Source organism: Danio aesculapii, chromosome 1 (genome assembly GCF_903798145.1).
Source record: "Danio aesculapii chromosome 1, fDanAes4.1, whole genome shotgun sequence".
Taxonomy (NCBI): domain Eukaryota; kingdom Metazoa; phylum Chordata; class Actinopteri; order Cypriniformes; family Danionidae; genus Danio; species Danio aesculapii.
Window position 1 is genome coordinate 26202307 of NC_079435.1, and position 20000 is coordinate 26222306.

Below are 20000 nucleotides of genomic sequence, written 5' to 3' on the forward strand. Positions count from 1 at the left end.
CTAAAAGATCTAGTGGTATATGTTTAGCCTTGCATGGCAAACATTTTCTACTTTTCAACAGACTGCACTGAAGATCTAACCACAGTTTCCTGAAGAGATGTCACTCTTTTCCTCAGCCACCTAGAAAGGTGCTACTTTTTTTGCTTGCATGCTGTTGCATGTGTAGCCATGTTTGTGTAGCCATATTTAATGACTGTTATATATTATTATTGTTATCAGCCAAGTAATACATTGTATGAGTTAAAATAATAATAAAAAATCATACACTTGCATATTAGGATAATAAGTAAAGATTATTACTGCAAGTTTCCAACTGTAATTATAATAAAAATGTATTTTGAATAGTAATGCATAGCTACAGGTAAAAGACCTTTCTAAATTTGCAGCTCCAGTAAAAGAAATGATCACCAAAACTACAGTATCATTTGTTTTTGCATGTTTGGTGAGATATTAAACATATTTTATTTTTTACTATATGACATCACTCTCCACCCCATATTGCTTAAATCTTTCCAAATGAGTGCCGATAAAAACAACAACAACAAAAAAAACACTGTATCTATTACCAAAATATTTTGTTACCATTTTTAAAAACATTTAATTATATCTTAACTGGGGTGGAGAGTGATGTCATGGCTCCCGAATTAGTTTTGTTATATCTAAACAAGGAAAGTAGATAAAGCAATTGTTTTAACAGCACAAACGAACTGTGCTGATTTGAAGCAATTTGAGCAAGATGGGGTGGAGAGTGACATCACCGGGTCAAACAATCATGTTTAATATCTCAAACACCAAACCTGCAACATGTGGCACAAATGACACAAATTGTAGTTTTGGTGATCATTTATTTTCATGGCGTCCCAACTTCAAGGTTGTAAAAATTGAAAAAAGTGAGTAAACCCATTGTCTTAAAAATGAAAAGTTTACTACTTAAAAAAAGTGAGTGAACTTTGTAAATTGGAACTGTTAGTTGACTTTTTTAAATAATTATACACATAGTTAATTTACTTAAAGGTCACCTATTTTACTCCTTTTTCAAGATTTAAAATGAGTCTTTTGGTTAATTTATTATTTTGTTTATCAGATTATTTATTATACATTTCAGAATATTGGATTTTCTGCTTTGAAAACTATGTAGCTGTTTTTGTTGCCTGTGCCTTTAATGCTAGTTCTCCCTGCCCACCGTTCAGACGTGCCTGTTAAAGTGTGCCTCAATCTCCACCTCGGTTGTATCAGATAAACAGCACAGTGACAGACATGAAGGAAGCAGATCTCGCATAACGTTTGTAAGAAATACTACTGTAAGAACTTATTATTTGATGTATTTGTTGTGGAGCTGCCAAGATGATGCACACACAATGTCGTTACAAAGTTCACACGTGCACATGTTTAACTTTGCATGGCAAATGTGACAGGATACACTTTAATATCCACTGCTGTATGGATATCCGTTATGCTAATGTACAAAATAAACCTGATTTAACGTTCACAAACCGGGACTTAAGTGTCTTCTTTTATAATTGTACTGTACTGTCGTTATGTCTCATGATAACGACAGTAAAATCAGTGTAATTCATTTAAAACACACACTGTTTTAAAAACATTTTAAACTTGTAAAACTCATTCTTGATCAGATTTGATGATGATTAATCATCACAGCGAGCCGAACAGATCTTTTAATTCCGGTTGCTTTGCTCACGTCCTGTCTTGTTGGTATGATTATACGAGTTACTACGGAGACATGTTAATACGCGGCTGTCAATCAATTGCAAATATTGTGCCTTAATGGGAAAAGTGACTGCTGTCTAAGTGGATGAGAGAATGCAAAAAGATGTTAAGGAGTATGCTACTCTAAAAAAAGTTTAGGAACTGCTGATTTACAGTCTAGATAACTAGATCATACCTATGATATCGAAAATTAACCCAAAAAGTGCAAAAGTAGTTTAACATCTTACAATACAGAGACAAAAATATTGTAATACTGTAAACAATTACTTTTAAATTACAGAAACTAATTGTATATTATGTATTACATTTTGGAAGTAATTTGCAAATGCAACCAAAGTACAGGATGGCAATATGTAGATGACTGTAAGTAACTGCCAATCATCAAAAATAAATAGTGTGATTACTAGACAGTACATGTTGCTTTTTTTTTTGCAAATGTTGAGCAGCAATATTGATCAGGTGGATCATGTTACATGTTACTGCTTTTTGTCTTGGCATGACTTCTCACTTTTTACATACAATACTAAAATACAGAGGACAGTAACTTCAAAATAGGGGTCAAAGGTCAAGTTAGAGGCTTAGATTTATTTTTATGTTGATAAATGTCATTACTAAAACTTGTAAATGGCCAATTTTCCCATGTCTTATCTAAAACTAATTAGTACGGTGGCCGGAAAGTGCAAAACAGCATCACAAAGTGTGAAAAACTTTTACAAAGCTCGAGACAAATTTACATTTTGAAAAAACATTTTTACCTATCATAGGTCACAATTGCATAGGAAAAATGATTTTACCAAGGACGAAACAAATTTACATAAAAAAATAAGACTCAAAACACTTTTACCAGTCCTGAAACAAATTTACAATGTAAAAATTCCTAACAGAAAGGGAATGTACCACACACCGAAAGTGACGCGGTGAAAGGTTGTTGTCGGTGGTAAATTCGTGTTGTGTAGTACATGGCGTAAATAAAGTTTATGGTGATCGAACATGGACTGCAGTCGAGGGATGTTTTCCCTGTTTTGTGGCGAACACATGAGCAGCTTAATGCGGCTTTGCTTTACGTGTGCTTTATTACTAATTAATATTATTATCTAACTTTCCACTATTTGATTTATATTTGATTTATTTATATATATATATATATATATATATATATATATATATATATATATATATATATATATATATATATATATATATATATATATATATATATATATTTATTTATTTTTTTTTTATTTATTAAAATAGGCCTGCAAGTGGCCTATACAAAATTAAGTAATGACAACATGAACTAGAAAGTTCAAACAGGCTGCAAAAATCAGCAAAACAAAAATAATTTGCAATGCTTCCTAAATTAGTGCTTTATAATAAATACTTAAAATAGGATTTTACCTTTTAAAAAGTTTCTTTTGAATTTTAGCTGATTGAATCCATAATGATTGGAAATGTTTAAAATCCATGCATCTGATATTCTAAATATTCTGGTCTTCTGAATTACAGAAGGATAGCATCCTTATTTTATTTTAATCAATTTATTTTTTTTGCGTCAGATGGATTGTCTGATGAAAGCCAGCACCAATATTTCATTGCTACCATATTATTAGTTTTCATAAAAGGGGCAAGGTAAATAATCATAAAAAAGTTTGCTTTCTAACTAGTTCAAGTAGACTTGCTGTAAAGCATAACCGAGTGTATTTACATGAGAAACAAACTCTGCAATGATGGACATTTTGATAACTGCCTGTGTAGGCTATTTGATTTGTTCACACACTGTCTCGGATATAATATGTGATGGAAGATCATGCTGTTTTTTTGAGTCCATCTGTAACTGCTGCGCGGCCAAGACCAAGTCCATTCAGCGTGACTCTGCCTATCCAGCTTCTGTTACTACGTGTACAAGTTATCAATGAGGAAGACTGTTTGAATTAATTTTTTTTTGCTCTGAGCTTGCTTAAGCCTACCTTTGACTGGACAGTTCTCGTGATAGTGCCGAAATAAGGGACTGTCCTGGGAAGATTGGGACATCTGATCACCCTTATGGGTGACTAAAACAGGGCTATTCAGTATTCTGATTGGGCTACAGCCACTCTGAGCCGGAGTTTAGCACCGGCGTCACTGTTTTTGAACAGCTGCGAAGCGAAAGAAATATTTCACATTATCGACGAGAGAAAGCATAACACAAAGAGGTGTTTCCCGCGTCATAGCGCAAATTAATTCTGTAGCTAATCAAGGGCCCCCTTCTTCTGTGGGCCCTAGGGCTTTAGCCCCACCTAGCCCTTATGTTAATCCGGCCCTGCCCTTTTCGTAAAGGAATCTGTCATTGTAAATTTGTTTCGGGACTGGTACAAGTGTTTTGTATCTTGTTAATTTTTTTTTCTAAAATGTAAATTTGTTTCATCCTTGGTAAAATCGTTTGTCCTATAATTGTGTCTTATGATAGGTAAAAATCTTTTTTTCAAAATGTAAATTTGTCTTGAGCTTTGTAAAAGTGTTTAACACTTTGTAATATTGTTTTGCACTTCTTGGCCTTCGGAATTTTGTCTGGGCAACTAAAAAGTCTTTGAGGTCATTTTTCTCAATTCAACACTAGCAAGTTAAGGTCTTTTGCCTTTTTAGGGCAGTATACCTGCAGTGCACTCAGTCCTGTCCAAACAGCTTACAAAAGATGATTTTCATCATAGGTGCCCTTTAAAGGCAACTGGTTTACTCACTTTGCTTATGCTTTAAAATAAATGGGTTTGCTCACTTTAAGTGTAGTCAACAAATCAATATTTAAAGTGAAAGGTGATTTACCCAATATTTACATTTTAGTTTGATCCTCAGATTGCAGATTTTGAAATGGTTGTCCATTTAAAGTCCTGTCCTTTAAAAAAAGCTTATTTGTTTTGCTTTCAGGCGATGTATAAATGTTAATTTCTAAAAATATATTTATTTTGTGGTCCAGGGTCATATATGTGCAAATTTATCAATTGGGATGAGCTTGGGCTCCCTCTTTGGTCCCTTTTGAAGTTGACCATACACAGGCAGCCATTGATGGACTACATTCCATCTGCCCAAACAAGCTGATGATCAGGATGCCGAATTGGGGAGGGATCGGGCATTGATGCTTCAGTGCATCTTGATATGAAAACAAAGGACCCCTGAGTAGTTTGCCACATTCTGTTTGCCAAATGCGCACTCTACCACATGACTGGTACAGTCAGGTGCCCGCTTGAACTGACACCTCAATCTGCATGATGTACTGTGTGGCAAAGTGGGAGGATGGGTATGAGACCCAGTTTTTGCATGCATGTGTTTATGGGATGACATTGGTGGGTTCAGTGTTGACAGGGATTGATCTGAGACTAAGAAGAGGCTAAGTGTGGTTAAAGAGATTGTCATCATTTACTCGCCATTTGCTTGTTTCAAACCATTGAGTTTCTTCTGTCAAACACACAAAGATATTTTGAAAAATGTTGAAAACCTATGACAATTGACTTCCATAGTACGACAAACAAATACTGTGGAAGTCAGTGTTACAGGTTTTCTGCATTAACAGAAGAAATATAAACCTATAAAGATTTGGAACCACTTGGGGGTGAGTAAATTTAGATTTAGGTGATCTATCCCTCTAACAGGGAAGATAGATGTGTTTTTTACTTGTGAATTGTAGGGAACCTGTTGATTTTGTTCATGGCTTGTTTTGCTTGCTTAATGGCAGTAAAATGTGGTGTACGGTTTCAAATGATGGATGAAGATCAGAATGTACTTGGGTTGGAATACGGCATGTCTGGCTGGAGTGGAAAATAGCATGCTGTGTTTTTTTGAGTCTGTGGTTGCCTGTCTGTGGAGATTTATTTAATGAAATTACTTAAGCTGTCAGAATTTATATATATATTTTTTTTAATCCTTGGAGTTTAGAAATGTATTTTATTAATTTTGGATGGGTAGTGGGGGAGTACAAATGAAGTAAACCAAACAAGGCACCCTTTTTTTCCAATATGTAAAAGTTTAGTGAGCCTGTCTTGTTTAGTTTTTTGTTTTTAGCTTTAAAGTGCCACCAAGTTTGCTGTAGTCCACCTGCTTCAATGTTTGTTGTGTTGTGTGTTCTGTGAAAATGTTCTGCAGAGCTCAGTTGGGGTAGGCCTTCCATCGCTATGAATGTGACTCCTAGTATTATGTTGTTTGAGCCAATTTCACTATTAATCATGCTTTAATTCGTCAGTTAATAAATCGTAAAGGCTTCTCAACACCAAGTTTCTGCACAGAACAACACTGCTGCTCTAACTGTGTGCTAGTTTAAAGTTCTGATCTTGTACACTAAAACCCATGCACACTGGATTAACTATTGCTGAAGCTATTAACTGACGTCTCTTACACGCCACACGTAATGGGCCGTTCACGTATCTTCTTTTGTGCCTGCATGTTCATTATTTCCAGTGGACATTCCAGTGGACATGCATGTGCATATTGGGAGTGACGTGCTTTCCTGGCGTAACTAGTTGAAAACATCTCAACTTTTCAGAATACTGCAAGTGCATCGAGTCACGTGACAAGAACTGACTTCTCAGCATCATGCTTTGTAATATACACATTTATTTTTTATTTTTTTTTACATTTAATTGACTTATCTATTGTCTGTACAGTGAAAAATATTGCGATGTGAATTTTATATCATATCGCCTAACCCTAGACTTTGGTAACATTGAGTTGCTGTTGTGTTTGTGTCGGATCTAGTCTGGCATCAATTATTGAATTTTTCCCTTGAACTGTGACTGACTGAATACTTAGTTTTTTGTGTGAAAATCCCTGTAGATCATCCGTTTTTGTATTACACTGGCTAGGTTGTCTGGTACCAAAAACAAGCCACATCACTTTCATACAGCATAATGCATGCATACATTTCACATACAAGTTTTTTGAAACACTCCAGCTGACCCTCCTGCATGAATGTCCACGTGTAATTTGAGCAGCTGATTATGTGCGTCATAACGTTCACCAGTGTGATCGTACGCTTCTGGGACTAGCCAAGGCTGATCACACTGGTGTGATTGTACGCGTGTCCAGGAGGCCAACCTGCACTATACCTTTTATAAGTCTCATTATTAGGATTCAACATATTCAAGTTCTATTTTTCAATATGCATTCATGTTTGTATTTGCGTACTTGTGAAACTACATCAGAAATCATAAGGTGTCTTTCGGAACACTCTTAAAAATGTTGTTAACATTGTTCAAAAATGGCATTTTCGGTTTTCTGCCGAGAGAGAAAATGCCTGACAACTTGAGGCAAAAAGGTTTTGTTTTAGAGCATTCAGTTCAACAATTTCACTCTCCATTTAGCTGTAGTCCTTGCTAAAGCATTACAAAGCATTTTTGATTTCTGTTTCAGTCATGGGTGTTTAACAGTTTACCTAAAGTTATGTAAAAACAACCCACTATTTTTCTAAATGGCGATTATTCAAATTCTGTAGGTCGTATGTGTAGGGGAAAATATTCACACACCAAAGTATCAGTGTTTTCTGCAGCAATATTATATTGATGCATGGATTCCCTTATTGAAATGACACCAATATTTTATTAAAGTATTTGGTTCAATATTAAAATCAATTTATTTACATTCCACTGCAGTAAATTGTGGTCACCTTTACAATGCAGTCAGTTAGTAAAATTAATAAAAATAGTAAAAGGTTCTGTAAAAATAAAACTTTGATTTAAAAAATGTAAGTCAACTTGCTGCACACATTTATTTTTGAGTTGACTCATCTTTTAAGTAGTTGACACAACCATTTAAGTTGAGTCAACTGAAACAATCTGTGCAGCAATTTGCTTTACAAGTCAAGCTTTAAGTCAGTCTTTTATTTGTACAGTACAGCATATCAGAGTAAGGGTGCTTTCACGCATGTAGATCGATTAGTTTTGTTCCAAAACAGGGATTTTACCGGTAGGAATGACATCCCGACCTACTCATAATTCTCCTCATATAGCCATATATGTATGTGGGTATTACGGACCTATTGTTTTGGCACAAATCTGAGCGCAATTGTGGTGTTCATATATGACCAAACAAACCGAGCTAGGTGGGCAAAAGTGAAATGATGTCCCTAAAGGAAATAGCAGCATATTTTAAGTGAAAATTGAAGAAGCTTAAAAACACTTGTTTGGATTCTGGTGTTTTCTACAATTAGTTGGTTGTTAGGTGAAGTCGCTTTGGATTGAAAGAATATATATATTTGTCCAGCACATTACACTTATTTAATGCCGGAAGCATTGCTCACTTTAACAAGGGGACACCACCATCATGAAAGGATGCACTTGGTCTTTATCAAGGTCTCAGTAGGTAGCAAATTTATGTGTGCCCGAATGGCCAGAATCATGGTTTCAGAGATGCTCTGACCAAGTCCCCTTGTCATAACAATTCACCCTTTTCAAAGTTACTTAGAGTCAGATGCTATTTATGCAGTAGTTGATAACAAGAGTGGATTGTTTGCCTGTCATCTAGTCTACCCTGATTTTAAAATGTGAAAGAGATTCGCTTCACCCCTGACTGGTCTTCATGTCTTGTTTCATCACTGTATACAGGTAGTCAGTGGTTTCTGTGCTGTTAAACATTATTAACCTTAACCACAGATGCATGAATATAATAATAATGCATATATAGATTTGCATTAATTAACAATGCATTTTTTGTTTTAATATAGAGAATGGGGTTTTTGATTCTCACCCCTGTGTTTTTAAGTTGCCATATCACGTTTAAAATATGATTTATTTCAAATATTGTATTTCTATCAAATATTGTCCTAGCCTAATAAATCCTTACATCAGTGGAAGATTATTTATTCAGCTTTCAGTTGCTGTATAAATCTCAATAAAAAAATAAATAAATAAGCACTTATAATTGGTTTTGTGATCTAAGGTCACATGTTTTCTACAGTGTGAAAATGCAGGATTCCACACAACTCATTCATGTTGTCCCCAACACAAATCAATTTAGTTAACTTATCAAATTTAAGAAGATTTAACATAAAACTATTAACCCCCCCTTATCAAATTTTAGAGGATTTAACATAAAACTATTACCCCCAACCCCCCCCCCCCCCCAATCTCAATAATTTTTTGGTTTCAGCTTATTTTAAATAAGTCGTTTGAACAAGCAGCAAAATCATTTATTTGAGTGTATGTAGACTACGTAAATATAGTTTGAGCTTCAAACATAGTTCAAACATGTGATCCGTTTTCTCTCTCTTTACAGGAAGTGACTAAAAAAAGTTTTGGAAGCAAATCTTTTCGAGTGGCTTTGGAGGATGGAGTCCTTCTGTGCGAGTAAGAACAATTCCTATGTTTGAACGTAATGTATTGTTTTTAAAATTTCAAGATATAATTCGAATCGTTTTTTTCTTCATTTTATTTTATTATTGGATATTATTGTAATCAAATAATGTCTGTCTGTGTGTGTTTGTTGCATATATATATATATATATATATATATATATATATATATATATATATATATATATATATATATATATATATATATATATTATATATATATATATTTATTTATTTATTTTTTTATTTTTTTATTTATTTATTTATTATTATTTTTTATTTTATTTTTTTCTCTTTTTTTCTCTCTCAGTCTGATCAACACACTGAAACCTGGCATCATCAAACGGCTGAACAGACTCTCCACTCCCATTGCTGGCTTGGTGCGCAAATTTTCATTCAGGCTGAATACAAAATAATTTATGTTTGGTTAATACCAGTGCTCAATTCCGGATCTTGGCAGATTGTTTTGGGTTCCGATATTTAATTTATGGATCCGGCATTAACTGTGGTGAATACCTGTATGTGTGTGTGTGAATGAGTGCAGGTGAAGGGTGTGTGGATTGTGACAGTACATGATGGTAGTCACCATGCACAAGTTAAAGCAAAAGTCACGTTTAACTATTGGCCCTCAACAATATTTTTAGCCGTCTTTCTTACATTTACAATCACTTTCATTTGATTACTGTTTAGCATGCAGTGAGCAGCGAAAATAAATAATGGCATAGTGGCCAAACTATATAATATTACTGGTAAATAATATTTTACAAATGGCAGAGGCTGTCTCCCATATTTTCATTTTTTTTAATACCACGAGTAAATCTGATAATAAGCCTGATCTAAAGAGATATCGAGAAGGTGAAACCGCACGAATGGATCAGGATAGCAGGAGACAGAAGCAAAGCGATCTCAAGACAGCCAGAAAACATGAGGGAAGATCTAACTGTAGGCTCTTGAAGATTAGACTGAGTAATTTAATTATTATTTTTAGTGAAGTTCGCTTATTAGTGAAGTGAACTGAATATTGATTGTTCATATGATTTATGTTTGTAGCTACATGTTTTTATTATTCATGACTGACGTAGAACATTATATGGCACAAAATAATAAAAGAACATTCAAAAATGTGATGCTCTTTTTTTTTTTTTTGCGCTATCACCATTTAATTAAGTCATGTTTCAGGAAAACTGAAATTGTGTGGTGGACGTCGGTCACCGTAGCTTTTATTTCCTGGATTTGTTTCGGAATTATTAATTTACAACTTAAGCACTGGTTAATACTTTCAATTTAGTTAATGGATAAAGATTCATGTATACTATATTTGGTTAAAATCTGCAAATGTCAAGACTTTTCCCTGACTCAAGTGGATCCGGCTTTAAATGTAGAGAATGTGTGGGACACCTGACAGCTGTCTTTTTTCCCCCCACCCCTGTTCACCTAGTCCATTGCTTGTGCTGCTCTATTTTCAACTGAGCTTCTTCATTCAAGCCTCTCTATTTTGGATCTCAACTTTATTATTGCACTGGCTGTTTTGAGGATGTTTTCATTTACGCTATCGTTTTTGATGGTCAATCCTGGTCTCTCTTCAGGATAACGTGAACGTGTTTCTCAAGGCTTGCAAGAAGCTAGGGCTCAATGAAGCACAGCTTTTCCATCCTGGAGACCTGCAGGATGTGTCCACTCGTGTGACTGTCAGGTGAGCAGAGAAAAGTGAAAGTGAACTTTGTTTTTTCTTGACATTTGCAGTTTGATTTTAAGTTTTTGTTTATTCTCCTATGAACTCTCAGAGTTGCATGTCTCTTCTGGCTTTTTTCTTGTTTAATTCAATAAGGCTGAAATGGAAACTGATACAAAACTATCTTTCTGTATTTACACTTATATTGCCGTAGCTGTTTGTGTGGAGTATAAAGAAGTAAGTCTGTAGGGTGACTGCAGGAGGAGGTTCATTTGAATAGTGTTTGCGGTTTGATTGCATTTCCATACCAAATGAAAGGCTGTCACACATTATCTGTCCAGCATCTTACTCAAATAATGAAAACTGGCCAATGCAGACTAATGTTCTGGGCAAGCTGCATTATGAAAATGTATTTTGAATCAAATCTGATTGCATTTAAATGGCAGGACGGCCAGACATGTCATCACTGTTAAAAAGCATGGTTAACTTAAAAAAGTTGAATTTTTTTTCTCGTCATTTTAAACTCAAGTGTCTTTGGTTGCTATTTATATTATATTATATTATATTATATTATATTTATTTTATTTTATTTTATTTTATTTTATTTTATTTTATTTTATTTTATTTCGGATTGGATTGGATTGGATTGTTTTATTTTTATTTATTTATTTTTAATTTTAATTTATATTTTATTTTTATAATTTTTTTATTTGTTTTTTTATTTTATTTTTATTAATTGTTATATTTTTCCTTTTGTTGTTTTTTTTGTATTTAATTTTTATTTTAGTTTTTTATTTAAATGTTGTTTTATTCAATGTTTACATTTTTATTTTTTGTTTTTTTTATTTAATTTAAATTTGTAATTTTTTAAAATACATTTTTATTCACTTTTTTGTTTTATTGTTTTTTAAATTAATTAATTTATTTTATCCTCAGAATTGCATTTTTTTAAATTGAAAGATTGGGTGTTAAACCATAAGACTAAAATTGGCCTAGTTTAATAAATCATTTAAATTTACTGTACAAAATAAAAATGTGGTTAGGAATTCAATCCTCATAGTTCCCATGTGGCCAATTTGTTTGAGTCATCAGTTTGAGTCATATTACTCTATCCTGCACTGTCCACACTTTGAAGTTGAAGTTTACATCTTGAGTGTGTTATTGGTTCAAATATTACACTAATGAAAATTAAATACTTCAAATGCTAATCAAGTGCTCTATGATTCCTATACAAAGTTATTTTCAAAACCATTTGAAACTTCCATTGAAGGATTTTCAGTAACTCATTTCAGTCCCAATTCTTGCTTCATCTCACATCCTCATTTTTCAGATCCTGACTCGACTCTTAACAATAAATCAACTTTGTCCACCCTGCTGAGAGCTTAATGTTCCCACAATTGGCCTTGTAGAGGGACGAGGGGCACGAGAGGGTGGAGACGGGGCACAGTGACCTCCAAAATTAGCCCTGTAGGACTGTCCCCTCAAACCAAATGCTATGGGGAAGCTATAGTGAACCCGGATGCTATTTTTAACTTGCATACCTTCTCGCGGTCATGTTGGTTTAGGGCTCAACGGAACAACATTCACACTTTCACTTAATAACCACAGAACTAGCACATTAAGTGTTCCTTCTTAGCATGTCTGGTTTGTTTAACATAACATGACTGTTTAATGAGCATTAGGTGCTTAAATGGCTGCATTTGTCTGTGACAGCATGTTTGCTAGTTCATAGTGCTAAACAGATGGCTCACATGTCCAATGTCAGCACACACAAGCATGTTCCTCTGTCAGGCTGGTTACTGTTTTGTTGTGTGTGTGTGTGTGTGTGTGTGTCAAGAAAATGATGAGTGGTCTTGTTATAATTAGCAGTTTTGTATGGAATTCTGGTTTGTTGATTTGTTAATATATTCACCAGTGTACATGATTTGTGACTTATGTGACATGTACAGTAGTCGAGGTCCATTTATAGCAATGACTTAGTTTTATTGGATGGTATGGAATGGATTTAGTTGCTTGTGCTGTTAGTTGCAGGAACTGATCTGTGTCTGTTCATTTCATTTTACCTGCTTCTTTTCTTCTGCTTAGACGTGAAGAGACAAACAGGAGACTAAAAAATGTAAGTTTAACATTTTTTTATGCTATTGCCATCTTGTTTTTGGTTCACAGACCAATGACTTCAGCTGAATTGTGAATTAAGTGTCTGTGCATGGTTTGTCTTTGCAGACTGAATTTGGCCTTTGAGTCTTTATTTTGCATACCCAACAAGCTGATTTGTAATTGTATCTCATTATAGTCCTCTACTAAAGTGTTACTTAGAATTGGACATGTAAAGCCACTTTGCATGCTTTATAGATTAAGGACTCAGATGCAGATCAACATGAACAGTGTTCTTTTTTCTTTAACTTTTATTTGGTTTGTAATAATACATATTTTAAATAGTTTAATTTGACCATAGCATTTTCATGAGCTTAAATTATGAGAGTTAATGTAAATTCAGTCCGATTGAACGGGTTGTTCACTAACAATGACCATACTATTTGTAGGAAACTTATTGGTAAAAAAAAAAAAATGCTAAAATGGTATGGTTTCTGTGCTTTATTTTTTTTAATGAAAAAATAAATAGCCTAAAGGTATTTAGCATGAATCAGGGTTTTTACTGTTAACCATTAAATTGTATGTTTGTTTTTTATTTATATATATATATATATATAATATTATATGGTTTTTAAGGCTATGCACATGGATGTACATAAATATTTGATATAAAAAAATATCGCCTAAAGACATTTAGTATATTTATGTGTGGGTGTATATATGTGTGTGGATAAATATTTATACGTGTGTGTGTGTATATGGGATATTTTGACCCAAAACAAAATGAGTGAAACTCCAAAAACTTAATTTTAAAATAAATGTTTTATACTGAATAACAGCAGTGTGTTAATACAAATGCAGTTATATTTATTAATTCTGTTATTCCTTGTATGTATTCTGGTAAATGGTAAATATTGATGAATGGTGGACTGAAAACTTGCAGTTTGGATTGAGATTTGTATAAGCACAGCCATTTCATTCAGTTTTTGTCATTAAATGTTTATTTACAGTTGAAGTCAGAATTATTATCCCCCCATCCCCCCACCCCCCTTTTTTATATTTCTCAAAAGATGTTTTGCAGAACGAGTACATTTTCACAGTATATGTCTGATAATGTTTTTTTTTCTTCTGGAAAGTATTATTTGTTTTATTTTGGCTAGAATAAAAACAGTTTAATTAAAAAAAAAAACATTTTAAGGTCAAAATTATTAGCCCCTTTAACCTATCAATTATTGATAGTCTACAGAACAAACCATCGTTATACAATAACTTGCCTAATTACCCTAACCTGCCTAGCTGTTATACTGAATAACAGCAGTGTGTTAATACAAATGCAGTTATATTCTGTTATTCCTTGTATGTATTCTGGTAAATGGTAAATGTTGATGAATGGTGGACTGAAAACTTGCAGTTTGGATTGAGGTTTGTACAAGCACAGCCATTTCATTCAGCTTTTGTCATTTAATATTTTTTATATTCAACAGTATTAAGGCTGGGTGATTAATTGAAATCGACATTCAGAACCTATAATGCAATTTTTCAAAGTAAACTTTTTCAATTACTTTTCCTACTGCATGTGGAGTCATGTGATCTCACTCTGTTAAAACTGATTCATACTTCTGAGTCAAACGCACAGGTATGGTTCGGTGCAGCCTTTGCACAGTTGCATACCTTCGCACCTCTCAAAAAATGTGACTACACATTGCAGAGATGCCCTGAAATTATATATTTTCTGTTACAATGAAATTATTATTTACAATAAAATATTTGTTTTCAGGAGATTCAAGAAATGCAGTGTTACAAATATTATTTACAGGATATACAAGAGTTATTTTATTTAGAAGAGATACTGCTTATTTTCTGCTTTTACTATGAAAGAAAACACAATAATAATAATTAATTTAGTTTTCAAAAGTGCAAGTTATTTATTTTTACTTTTTTTTATAAGAAAGTGACTGTTCTAGGCAATGTGTGTTTTAATTTAAGTTGTTCAGCATTGACGTAAATAATCATAGATGGTAGAATCAAGTAATCAAGTATGCACTCTTCATTCAAAAATCTCTCTCTTTTAATATGCGAGCATATTTTCTGTACAAAACTTGTCAGTGAAATATGAGGGCAAAAAATAAATAAATAAAATAATTGTTAATAATCGTAATCGAGTTCAAATGTTCAATGAACCTGGAACCTGCCCTTTTTTTCTGCATTTCACTGATAATATATTGTTATGTGCAGAGAAATGCATTTCAAAAGATAAAGCTAGTCTTGTCCAAGTATCTGTTATTTGATTCCTCATTAGAATAGTTGATATAATTCTGGAGATCCAGCAGGCACCAGATAGCCCACTGTTGTGATCATTGTCTTGTACATGTGCAACATTCCTGCCATGTTGCCACCCTGTGATTTGTGTGTGTGCAATGGGTCATCGCTTTCTAGATGAGAACAGCGATGAAACTGGGACACACAAGCCATTCATGCCACACGCAAGCACGCACTACACTAAATTCTCAGAGGCTTTTCTTTTTTCATGTTGTGTAATGTCAAAGATGAGTGAAGTCTGGGTTTAAATTTGTGAGTCCTGATTCCTCTTTTTATTTTATGAATCACAGGTTTTGATAACTATATACTGGTTGGGGAGGAAGGCCCAGTCTGATCCGTTTTACACTGGACCACAGTTGAACCTGAAAGCCTTTGAAGGTTTACTAGGCCTAGCATTATCTAAGGTATTCCCATTTGTTCCTCTTATTTTATTTCCTTGCATTTTTAAATTTTCTTCGGTTTTCTTTTCATTTTTATGTATTTTGTTTTTAACATTTTCACGATTTTTTTTTTTTCAAGGTTTTTCTTTTTCAGGGATTCACAATTTAAATTTAATGTTTTTGTTTATGTGTTTATAGCCTATAGATTATAGTGTTTATAGATTTTTGTATAATGTTTATTTTATTTTCAGCTTTTATTTAAAGGTATTTTAATAGTGCTGTATAGGAAATTGTGAAATGCTGGGTAGTATTAACCTATTCCTGGGTCAAATACAGTCAAACCCAACAATAAAAAAAAAAAAAATGTAAATTTAATTCAAGAAAAATAATCTTGATGTGTGTTTTTTTTTTTTTTTTTTTTTTTTTTAATCCAACCATACAGTATAAACTCACTGGCCACAACGCAAATTTCTAATCAACCAATCACATGACAGCTACTCAACTCATTTAGGCATGGTCAAGATGATCTGCTGCAGTTTAAACCGAGCTTCAGTATGGGAAGGAAAAGTGATTTAAGTGACTTTGAACATGGAATGGTTGTTGGTGCCAGATAGGCTGGTCTGAGTATTTCAGAAACTGCTGATCTACTTGGATTTTCACGCACAACCATCTTTAGGATTATAGAGAATGGTCTGAAAAAGAGAAAATATCCAGTGAATGGCAGTTCTATGGGTGCAAATGCCTTGTTGATGTCAGAAGAGAATGGTCAGACTGGTTCCAGCTGATAGAAAGGCAACAGTAACTCAAATAACTACCCATTACAACCGAAGTGTGCAGAAGAGCATCTCTGAATGCATTATACATCTAACATTGAGGCAGATGGGCTACAGCAGCAGAAGACCACAACGGGTGCCACTCCTGTCAGCTAAGAAAAGGAAACTGAGGCTACAGTTTACACAGGCTCACCAAAATTGGACGATAGAATATTGGAAAAATCTTGGAAAGATATAGAAAGATAGATACACACATACACGTATTGCACTGTGTAAGAATAAACAAGGATGCAAGTCAGAGTTTTTGTACAATCAGGAAAATAGAAACTGATGTTTGTATCTGGAAATTCCTTCTTGCTTAATTTAAAAATATTTCATATAGTGTCTACATTTTCTTCCACATCAGTTCTATGGATTGCAACAGCAATGCATAACATTATATCCATGCTGTCTGTCAAACAAGCTCCTCAAGCATGTTCAAATCTCATGCTATTTGGACTCTTTGTTCTCATTAAGGACGTCATGCAGGTCCAGAATCCCCCATTATTTCAGGCCACTGTTAAAATGATCCACTCAGGCGTAAGTCAGTGTTGTCAGTCCTTGCATAGTAATTAAGAATGCATTGAGCAGCATATTGCTCTGTGTTGAAGTCATTTTTTTCTGTCAGTGAAAAGGTTTGTTCATTTAAGCTCAGTCATTTGCTATTCTGGCCCTCCTTGAAGTTTTTTTTGTTGTGTGCTATTCTACCAGGCTCTGGAGGAGTCAGCGCAGTCCAGGTTGAGCGTGAGGGACAGTGGGTATTCGGAAGGCTGGTTCTCTGACCGAGAGGAGCTGTTCAGTGTAAAGCAGCCAAGCTACAGGAGGGAGGATTCAGTGGAGAGCCTGGACTCAGTGGAGTCTCGCACACTCAGCGTGGCTTCAGACCTCACTCTCAGAGCCGGCAGCGAAGGTACAGTAAGACTGTCTGTCTCTTATGTCTGTTTTTTTATTTCTTAAAGACATTACTGTGCACAGTGGTTTTGGAAATACACATATTTTAAAATTTGAGCGTCTTTACATTTTCATTAAGCTTTTTTTTTTTTTTAAATATGAAATTCCAAAATGTGCATAGAAATAAGTGGTTGGAAACATGGCTATCAAAAATATGACTGGGATGCTCTGATTGGTATTGTATTATTTGATTTGCATTAGATATCGGTTGCATATATTACGGTGTAAAATTGTGGGGTTCAAGTTTTTATTTTTTGGGGGGGGATGTGGGATCAACTGATCATGTGACACTGCTGTCTTCTGTTAAAGCTGCTGACAATGAAGCTTTGACATCATGATATTTCTTAGAATATTCTTAGAATGCAGTTTATTTTTAATTCAAATGATTCAAATGATATGTATAAAAGAGCAATCTGTTGAATTATAATGTACATACTGTAGCATAAAAGTGTGCATTTTGATTCAATCTAAAAAAGGAATAATGATCATAATTAAAAATAAATAAAATGTGCATATTCACCTTACTCTTCATGTACGAGCGGGCGCAGCCATCAAATTCTTTTTAGCTCCAGACTTCCGGTCTCATTCACTTTTATTAGTTTTTAGATGTAAAAAAACGGCTCGTTATGCTGTTTGATGTTGCAAACTGATGTTTCCTTAATATGTTATTCTACTTGGTCTGTATAGTCATGCAAACATTTGTTTGCAGAGCAAGTAGTTCGACTCATGTGTTTGCTGTTTAGTATTCCAAGTAATTTCTCCCATAGGCTGAATGAGAAGTTCTAAAACAATCACAAAAACAAGCGCACTTCCGCATTGAAGAATAAGGTCAATATAGTTCATTTTCAGAAAAAAAGTCATAAATGGTGTTTTAGATTTGTATGTTTCAAAACAGCATTTATTTAAGCAAATATTTAGTCTTCTCTACTTAGTAAATATAGGGTCACTTTTTCCAATAAGGTTTCGTTAGGTAATGCATTTACTAACATGGATTAAGAATGAACAATACTTTTGTTAATTTTCTAATGCATTTTTAAAATCTGAACTGTGAGTTAACAAGAGCTAACAGTTAATAGCTGAATATTCATGAACTAATGCCAACGATAAATAAATACTGTAATAAATATATTGTTTATTCTTGTTCAAGTAAATGCCTTATAAGAATTAAGGATGTCCAGATCCGTTCACGTGATCGTAAATCGGGCCTGATAGCACGGTTTCAGACTCAATTGGAATCGGACGTTGCCTCCAGATCAAGACTCAAATATATATGTGTATTCTCATTATTTTTGAACACATTAATAGTTATGCGGTGGCACAGAGTTGGACCTCTTTCTTGACTTCACACAGAAACAGCAACGTGTGCGGCATGACAGCACTTTGTTCCAGAGGCGCTATTCGTTAAATGCTGGCAAAGTAGAACACAGAAGCGGAACGTGCGAGTATGTCTGCGGTGTGGAGGTATAATAAGTTGATGATGACACTATTGCCATTGCCAACATTGTGAGATATCTAAACTTGGCATAGCAAGAGGTAAAAAAGGAAAAGCCTCATTTAACACAACAAACCTGATAAGACGCCTCAAAAGTAAACGTAGAACCTTGATTTGAAATGCCGTCTCGCCACTATTTAACCGAGAAAGCTCTTCCAGCCCTTTATAAGAAGATTACTGACAAACTACTTGCCCTGTTATAAGATGTACCCCATGTTTCATGCACCACAGACAAATGGAGTTCATCCGTAGCTCCCATCTCTCTACTAAGCCTTATGTATGTATTATAAGTATCGGATTGAATTTCAGTATCAGTAGATACTCGAAATCAAATGACTTGGATTTGGACTTGAGGGTAAAAAATACCTGATTGGGACATCCTTTGTAAGAACCTTATTGTAAAGTGTGACCAAATAAATTAACAAACATGAGCATGAAACACAAACACCATTACACTATGCATTCATACAAGGTATTTTTGGATCTGATTGTTAAAGTAGTTGCAGTCGAATGTCTACATGGCTATTATTTTCATGTTTAATAAATTAAGATCCGCACAACCCCTTTATAAGATCAAATTCCATTTTGTCAATCTAATTTTGATCGATTAAGGCATTTATATGCAGTCTTTCAAATATGATTTGGTCATTAATCAAATTATTAACACTGTATTAGCTTAACTTTAACTTCGATTCTCTAGTACATATTTAATAATATTTTTGTTTACACCTGGAATTATCTTGACAAACTGTTGCATATCTATGCATATCTCGTATATAAAGTCTGAACTCCAAAACCTGGAGTGACAGTTAAGGGGTAACATTGTAATGATATTTATTTTCCTCAACTGTGCATTTCATCACATGTTGGTCCGTTTGGTTGCAAAATTGACAAAATTGTCTTGTTTATTTGGCAACTTCAATATTGCATCTCTCAAACACTTGGTAATGAAACTTCAGACCCTTCTTTCTACACCTCATCCATTCACATATGTGTGACATTCCAGATTATTCCACACCCATTCGGTAATGTTCAACCCTCTGCAAACTGAATACAAGTGTATGCCAGCACAGTGTCTGCTGTGGGATTGTAAAAGGCTGTCTCTTGTCTTTGAGTTGTAATGCTACTAAAATTCACGGTTCATGCATTTAAATAACTCCTAATGATAATTTTACGTACCTTTTTTGTGTAAAAATAGGTATGCACATACTGACACATTACAAGGGTTGTGCACTATAT

The 20000-nt window shown here is 34.1% G+C and overlaps 1 protein-coding gene across 1 annotated transcript in view; it reads left to right on the forward strand.

The window, feature by feature from the left end:
• lmo7b (LIM domain 7b) overlaps window positions 1-20000 on the forward strand; it is a 90605-nt gene that overhangs the window by 1988 nt on the left and 68617 nt on the right. The window contains exons 3-8 of the mRNA XM_056458048.1: window positions 8965-9035; window positions 9352-9421; window positions 10628-10734; window positions 12799-12829; window positions 15417-15530; window positions 17030-17228. Of these exons, the coding sequence (XP_056314023.1) occupies window positions 8965-9035; window positions 9352-9421; window positions 10628-10734; window positions 12799-12829; window positions 15417-15530; window positions 17030-17228 (592 nt within the window). The remainder of the gene's footprint in view (window positions 1-8964; window positions 9036-9351; window positions 9422-10627; window positions 10735-12798; window positions 12830-15416; window positions 15531-17029; window positions 17229-20000) is intronic.